This window comes from Cervus canadensis, chromosome 1, assembly GCF_019320065.1.
Source record: "Cervus canadensis isolate Bull #8, Minnesota chromosome 1, ASM1932006v1, whole genome shotgun sequence".
Taxonomy (NCBI): Eukaryota; Metazoa; Chordata; class Mammalia; order Artiodactyla; family Cervidae; genus Cervus; species Cervus canadensis.
The window spans coordinates 45,965,041-45,973,480 of record NC_057386.1 but is presented as its reverse complement, the minus strand read 5'-3'; the positions used below and the strand labels follow the sequence as shown (position 1 = coordinate 45,973,480).

At 41.0% G+C, this 8,440-nt stretch overlaps 1 protein-coding gene across 2 annotated transcripts in view; it reads left to right on the top strand.

Moving 5' to 3' along the window:
• Positions 1–711: 711 nt before the first annotated feature.
• Positions 712–8,440, top strand: part of LOC122449603 (C-C motif chemokine 3-like) — a 32,847-nt gene continuing 25,118 nt past the window's right edge. The window contains exons 1-3 of one of the 2 annotated variants that reach the window (XM_043481395.1): positions 715–836; positions 5,022–5,123; positions 6,582–6,683. In XM_043481395.1, coding sequence (XP_043337330.1) covers positions 770–836; positions 5,022–5,123; positions 6,582–6,683 — 271 coding nt within the window. In that variant the 5' untranslated portion in view covers positions 715–769. Of the gene's footprint in view, positions 837–5,021; positions 5,124–6,581; positions 6,684–8,440 lie in introns of both variants that reach the window. The other variant, XM_043481407.1, reaches the window with a different exon arrangement.

Here is an 8,440-nt window from a genome sequence, read left to right as displayed (position 1 = left end):
CTCTTGAGAGTCCGTTGGATTGCAAGGAGATCAAACCAGTCAATCCTAAAGGAAATCAACCCTGAATATTCATTGGAAGGACTGATGCTGAAGCTGAAGCTCCAATATTTTGGCCACTTGACACAATAAGCAGACTCATTGGAAAAGACCCTGATGCTGGGAAAGACTGAGGACAGGAAGAGATGGGGGGGGACAGATGATGAGATGGTCAGATGGCATCATTGACTCAATGGACATGAATATGAGCATACTCCAGGAGACAGTGAAGGACAGGGAAACCTGGTGTGCTGCAGTCCATGGGGTCACAAAGAACTGGACACAGCTTAGTGACTGAACAACAACCTCAAGCAAGCTATTTAATCTTGTCATACCTCAGTCATGATGCTTAAAGAGGAAAGCATTCTGCACACAGAGGTTGTTGAGTTACCTCTTCTATATATCATCTATCTATCTTCTCTTCTCTCATTGTCTTTCCCTTTCTCCCTCTCTTACTTTCTCTCTCTCATCTGATATATTCATTTATTACTAAGGAGATATAGTCCCCTTGTCTCAAAAGCTGGTTTGGAAAACAAACATTGCCCAGCACCACAAAGTTTGTGGGTTTGCTTTTTCCCAGAAAAGTTCACTGCTTGACAAAGTCCAGGATTCAAGTTACCTAAGTGCTGCCGGTGGCCATGAACTCTGGCCCAGCCCTCTGTTCAGGAGGGTATAAATCTCAGTGGCTCGGGTCTTGCTTCATCATCAGCACACAAAGGCCTCAACTAGCAACATGAAGCTGGGCGGCCTCTTCCTCCTGGCCAGTCTCCTCACCCTCAACACAAGGCTCCACGCAATTGGTAAGTCTTGTCCCACCTCCCAGAACAAGAGAGTCAGGAAGTGGGAAATCTAGGACTGTTCTGTGCAGTCTAAAGAGGGGATGGAGCGGGGATGGGTAAACATGGAGAACAGTCCACATGAGGGGACGCTGGGACACACTTTAATTTTCCCGACGAGTCCCCATGACAGCAGCCCTCTGGGTCTGCCGACCTCCACTCTCCCTTTTTCCAAAGGCCAACCTCTCCATTTGCACTGCCCTCACCTCCCCCTCTGACTCTGCTCCATCAGCTTCTGGATCTCTCCCCAGTATTTCTAACCCTCTTCTCTCCATTTGATTCTACCTACAAGCAAATAAATTCCCACACTGTTGAGAAAACATTTTTCTGAACCCTCTTCTGTCTTCTCTTTCTCTTTCTTCCAAACCACTGGCCCCTGAGCCCTTCCAATACAGCTTCAACCATCATCATTACAGTCACCACTGATACCAACCCCCCACCCCCAACCCACACTCCACTCTCCAAAGGCACCAATACCTTCTCGCGTGACAATCTAAGAATTTTTCTCAGTTGTCAGTCTCCTTGGTATCTCTGCAGAACTGACATTGTTCAGGATCTTTTCAGTCTGAAACTCTCTCTGATGGCTTCTCTCTTTGCTCTTCCTTTTCTGTGCCTTTGGCTTTCTTTTCTTTCTATCAATACCCACCCCCAACTTTATAGGCTCATGGTCAAAGATGATTTCTTTGGTTGCCTTGCTCCTGCCTTGAGCTCAGTCACTAAGTCGTGTCCCACTCTTTGAGATCCCATGGACTGTAGCCCACCAGGCTCCTCTGTCCACGGGATTTTCCAGGCAAGAATACTGGAGTGGGTTGCCATTTCTTCCTCCAGTGGATCTTCCCGACCCGGGGATCGAATCTATGTCTCCTGCATTGGCAGGTGGATTTTTCACCACTGCGCCATCTGGGAAGCCTGCTCCTCCCACTCCTATGTAATCAATGACCAGTCTTTGTGAAATCTTCTTTCACAACTTCTCTTACAGCCTTTCCAAACTGACCTGTACCACCCTAGTTACATCCCTGGACCCTTGCAATACTCTTGGAACTCTCTCTCACCTAAAACACGTGTTGTGTGTTGAATTCCAGCCAATTCTATGCATGAATGTGAGATTGTTCTTCCCAAAGTGCAGCTCTAATCAGGTGACTGATTTCCTCAAAATGCAAATGTGTTCTTTTATGTGACGACCTCCCCAACTCCTGCCTGTGGAAATCTCCTTAATCCTTGAAAGCCCCACTGTACTGGCTATTTCCACCATAAGCATAATGAACATACTCATTCCTTCTAGATTAGGGCAGTAATTCTCAAACTTTAATATGACAGGAGTCATCCGAGGATCCTGTTAAATTGCAGATTGTGATTCAGGTCTGGAGTGGGGCCCAAGATTACGAGTTCTTAACAAGCTTCATGGTGATGCTAATAACCCTGGCCAACAGACCACATTTTAGGTAGAAGAGACTCTGCCAGCACTTTTGAATCACCCCAAAACGCTTGTTAAAAGAGACCAATGCCAACATCCTCTGCTCAGGCTGTCTGAGGTCTCTAACTTTCTCTGTGTGGGGTGTGTGTTTTTACTGAGATAAAATTTACCATTTTAAGGTGCACCACTCAGTGCTTTTGGTATATTCACATTGTTGGACAGCCATCACCATCATCTAGCTGTAGCTCATTTTCATCACCCCCAGGAGAGATCCCATATCCATTATCCAGCTCCCTGTTCTGTCCTTCCCCCACCCCCTGGCAACCTCCAACCTACTTTCCATCTCTAAGCATTTTTATATTCTAGCTATTTCATATAAAGGAACTCATTTAATAATGTGGTCTTTTGTGTCTGGCTTCTTTCACTATTTTCAAGGTTCATCTAAGTTGTGGCATCTGTCAGTACCCACTCCTTTTCACGGTTGGATTGTTTAGATCTGCCAGATATGATTTATACATTCATCAGTTGATGAACATTTGGGTTATTTCTACTTTGTGGCTAGTATGAAGTTAATGTTGCTATGAACGTTTGTGTGCAAATTTTTGTGTGAACATGTTTTCAATTCTCTAGGGTAAAATGGCTAAGAGAGGACAAAAAATTGCTAGGAGTGGACATAGTCACATAGCAAGTCTATGTTTAATTTTTTGAGGAACTGCCAAGCTGTTTTCGACAGAGCCTGCACCAATTTAACCACGATCAACCAGTGAGAGTTCCAATTGCTCCCATATCCTTGCCATCACTTGTTGATACCTGACGTTTGATTATAGCCATCACAGTGATTGTGAAGTGGTATTCCATTGTGGTTTCAATTCACATTTTCCCAGTGACTAATGATGTTGGACACTTTTTCATATGTTTAATGACCATTTGCTTATGATGTATTCAAGAAATAACTATTCAAGTCCTCCTTTTGCAAAATAGAAGTGTTTGCTTTTTTCTTGCCGAGTGATATATTCATGATATATTCTGGATATTAGACTTATGATATTAGATTTTATGATATTAGATTAGATATTAGATTTATGATTTGCAAATATTTTCTCCTATTCTATGATTTGTCCTTTCATTTACTCAATAGTGTTCTTTAACGGACAAAAGTCATTAATTTTATGAAGTGCAATTTCTTTACCTCTTTTGTTGCTTGTGTTTTGGGTGTCAGTTTTAAGAAATCATTGCCCAATTCAAGGTCACAAAGATTCACAATGATGGTTCCTTCCAAGATTTTTATAGTTTTAGCTCTTATAGTCAGGTCTTTGATCCATTTTGAGTGAATTTTTCTGTATGTAGGTATGTATATTATGTATGTATGCATTTATGGTTTGAGGTAGTAATCCAAATTTATTTTTTTTGCATGTGGATATCCATTTGTCCCAGCATCATTTGTTGAAAAAAAAAAATCCCATTCTTTCCCAATTGAATGGTCTTTGTCAGTGTGTGTGTGTGTGTGTGTGTGTGTGTGTGTGTGTGTGTTTAAATCCCAGCTGATTCTCTAGCACAGTAATTGTTAAATCACTCCTCTCCACTCTTTTCAGTACCTCTTTCATGTCACTTTCTATCAAACGTGTTTAACATTGTGAATTACAGTCGTTGAGAGCAAACTTTGATTTCCCATCCTGATTATTTCTGCCTTGCTGATATGAAACCTGACTCATACCTCTATTTCCTCAAATATCTAGTCCCTATTCTCTACATATAGTAGGTACTTTTTAAAGAATAAGTTGATGAATTAGAAACAAGGGAATGGATGAGTAAATAAACTATGAAAAATGAATGAATGGCTGAATATTAACGAAGAGTTATGATCCCCAACCTTCCTCCACAAATTGGCAACAGCTTATGAAATCCTAAAATGTCAGAGACATGCTGTCTCTGGGAGCATCTCTAGCCCAGCTCAGCATCAGCGTCATCTGGAGCCCTTATTAAAATATACATGTATAGGCTCAACCTTGGAGAACCTGAGTAATCAGGTCTGGACCTGGTCCTACTCTCTGTAGTTCATTTGAAAGCTCCCAGATGATTCTGATCATCAGCCACACTTGAGAGTCACTCATCTAGTCCAGCTGCTCTTTACTTGCTCAAGCCACACACCAGACAACCCCCATTTACAGACGATAACAGGGAAACTGAGTGAGATTCATAGTGAGGGTGACAGAAGCAGGTCAACCGCTGGCAGGACCCACAGTGAGAATCCTCTTGTAGGTGGTGATGTGCTTGTTGGTTGAGATGTTCTTTTGCCCAAGACTTTGAAGCAGCTTTGAGGGTCTGCCTCCATCTTTAAACTCTGTCTCTATGAGTATCAAGACTAGAATCCAATAAGTGCTTCCATCAGAAATAGTTTCTTTGTTGATATGTGGCAGAAACACAATGTTGTAAAGCAATTAACCTTCCATTAAAAATAAATATTTTTTTTAAAAAGTTTCTTGACCTTTGGGGACTCAAGGTTAATCTCACTGAGTTGCATAACACAAGGGACGTGTGCTTTAATGGTAAACAACCCTGAACTCAAATCTGAATAACCCAGATCTTATTTACTGGAAGGGTCAGATGAGGAGTTCATGTTTACACAGTGAAGTCCTAGATCAAAGTGTATCCTGATGTTATTAGGTCATGCTCATTTACAGGATAAATGTTCATGGTATTTAAGTGCCTCAACCCAGTCTTTTCTAACCGTGAAGGTGTCTGTGTGGAGCAGTGCAGAGGAGACCGGGACTGTGCGGCAGGAGAGAAGTGCGTCAGCAAGGGCTGTGGCCATGTGTGCTCACCAGCCCCGCAAGCAAGTAAGGCTGAGCGCCCTGCCCTAATTCCTCAGCTCAACAGGAATATGTTTGGTCCTGCCCAACCTTCCAACTGCTTAACACAAACACACACCCAAATAGCTCAAACAGTTACCTTATACTAAGTTCTCTGAGTACTACCTACTACCCCACGTGCTAAGTCCCTTCGGGTTTGTGCCACTGTGTGGCCCCTTGGACTGTAACCTGCCAGGCTCCTCTGTCCACGGGATTCTCCAGGCAGGAATACTGGAGAGGGCTGCCATGCCTTACTAGGCCCCACTTTGCTATCTCTCCAGTGCTTGGGTTAGCTGACAATCCATCCTTAGTAGATTCCTCAGGAGGTTCCCATGGAGCGATGTCCCCAGTTTTCTCCATCAGCCACCGCATTGCTGCCCACAGATTTCTGCACGGAGGCAGACATCTCATGGCTCTGGTGGGGTTTAGTGCTGTGTCTCCTTTCATCCACTCGTAGTTTGGACTTTGAGGGGATACCTTTTTGTCTACATGTTTTAAGTTTTGCTATTTTGATAGCTTTGTGTGCTTTTACGGGGAGATTTTAGAGAACTCAAAAATGTATGCAATCTACACAATTAAAACCATTTTTCCAGAATCTGACATTATATTTGTTGAACAAATTCTTTTGCCTTTATGAAGCATCTGCTTGATCCTTTTGCCCATTTTTCTGTAATGTTATCAATTGTTACTATTGATTTATAAGGAATTCTGGATGCAAGTTGTTTGTTGTATGCATGGATTATAAACAGTTTCTGCTAATGGGGCTTTCTTTTCACTCTCTTAATGCTGTCATTCAATGAAGAAACATTACTATTTTTAATGAGATTCCATCTACCTATCTGTTTTAACGGTCAGTAATACTTCTGTGATATTTAAGAAATACTTGCCTATCCCGAGATCATAAAATTATCTGTTATAGTATCTTCTAGAAGCTTTATTGCTGTACTTTTTACTTAGGTCTATAACCTATTTGGAACAGATTTTGTTGTGTGGTATGAGGTAAGAGACAAGATTCCTTTTTTTAAAAAAAAAAAAATATATATATATATATGAACAATCCAGTTAACCCAATTTCATTTCAGTTCTGCAGCTTTGCTTAAAATTATCTTATTTTCTTGATTATTGTTGGTTTGGGGGGAAACTTTCATATAAACTTTTATAATAAGCTTATCCATTTTTGTGAAAAATTCTTCAATGATTTTGACTGGGATAGTATTAACTTTATTGGGGTGGGGGACATGATATGTTTATGACACAATCTTTTCATCCATAAACATGGCATCTCTCTCCATCTATAAGATAGTTATTTTTTTCTTAGTAGTCTCACATATTTCTCTGCACATATTTGGTTAGATTTTTTTTTGAATGTTATTGTAAGGGCATTTAAATTATTTATTTTCGAACTCAAGACTTGAAAGCTTTTAACCGCATCCTTCCTCTTGTCAGGCATCTGTGTGAATGAGTGCAGAGATGACAGGGACTGCGGAGTAGCAAAAGAGTGCTTCCAAGATGGCTGCCGGCGCATCTGCCTGCCTATGGTCATAGCAGGTGAGTCCTGACTTTCTCCACCACCGTCTGTCCTGGGAGGGTTAGGAGCTTGGGGTTATCTAAAGTTGCACAACTGTGTGGTCACCCAGAGAAACACTGGAATGCCTGAGGTGTCTCTCTGTTCTTGCCCTTTGAGCAAAAGATTGGTCACCACACCCTTTTTCCCTACATTGTGAAGTCTGGGAATGCTGGGGGAAAAAAAATCTCATCTAATTTTGCACAAGGAATGTATACTTATTACAGAAAAGTCAGGAAGTACAGGGCAAATTGATGGCAAGATGTGCCTATAATTGTATTACCAGGAGATAAATATATGTATATGTTCATATCCTTCCACATGTATATTCTGAGGGTAAGGCCTTGGCACCACAATGAAGATCCCACATGCTGCAATTAACAACAGAAGGAGCTAGGAAGAAAAAAAGAACAGAAGGAAGGAAAGAAGATTTTTAAAAAAGAGAGAGAGAGAGAACAAGAGAAGAAAAACTGGATGGGAGCTGGCGAGCTAAGAATGGGTGGAATAGAAGCCCTAGGAAAGAGAATAGCATATGCAAAGGTCCTGAGGTGAAAATGAAGATCCTACATTTGAGATGAGAAAAGAAGATTGGTGTGGCTGGAGCTTCAAAACAAGGGAGCAGGCTGAGCCTCAGGAGACAGGCAGGGACCCAATTATGGGTCATTTGGCAGGATATGCTACAAGGATTTTGAATTTTATTCTGGGTATAATGGGAAGCTTTGGAGGGTTTTCAGGTGACTGCAGTGGAGAATGGAAGGGATGCAGGAAGAATGGAAGTGGAGAGACCTAGTGGAGGATATTGTGGTCATCAGGGTAGGAGATAAGGATGATTTCTATTGGCATGAGTTTTTTCATGTCTGCAGGTAAAGTTTGTGTGTAGGAATATATTGCAGTTACTTCGATTTTTAAATGAATATTCAGTAAAGCAACAAATTAAAAATATAGCCTACCAGGGGATAAAGAAGATGTGGTACATATATACAATGGAATATTACTCAGTCATAAAAAAGAATGAAATGATACGATTTGCACCAACATAGATGGACCCAAAGTCTGTCATACTGAGTGAAGTAAGTCAGATGAGAATCAGAAACATCATATGGCATCCCTTAGATGTGAGATCTAAAAAGACATGATGCAAGTGAGCTTATTTACAAAACAGAAACTGCCTCACAGGCTGAGAGAATGAACTTAGGGCTTCTGGGTGGAAAGGGGAAAGCGATAGTAAGGGAGTTTGGGATGAATACGTACATACTGCTATATTTTAAATGGGTAACCAACAAGGACCTGCTGTGTAGCACAGGGAACTCTGCTCAATGTATGTGGCAAGCTGGATGGATGGGAGGGAGGGGAGTTTGGAGGAGAATGGATACATGCGTTTGTATATGTATGGTTGAGTCCCTTTGCTGATCTCCTAAAACTATCACAACATTGTTAATGGGCTATACTTCAGTATAAAATAAAAAGTTTTTAAAAAGGAAGAAAAAACATAGTTTCCCATGTTTCACCCATCTTAGCCTACTTATAGCAAAATTTAAGAAGTCCTTAATGAATGCTTAATCAAGTAGAACAGATCAGTCTTAAACAATCTTTCCTATATAAATTTTTGTGGATTAAAATTTGATAAACAATTAAGCTGCTTTGATTAATTTATTGAATTTTAAAAAGTACTTTCCACACCCAATCTAACCCTCAGAACCTTCCAAAGTACTGGACTCCTGTAAATATAACAAATTAAACT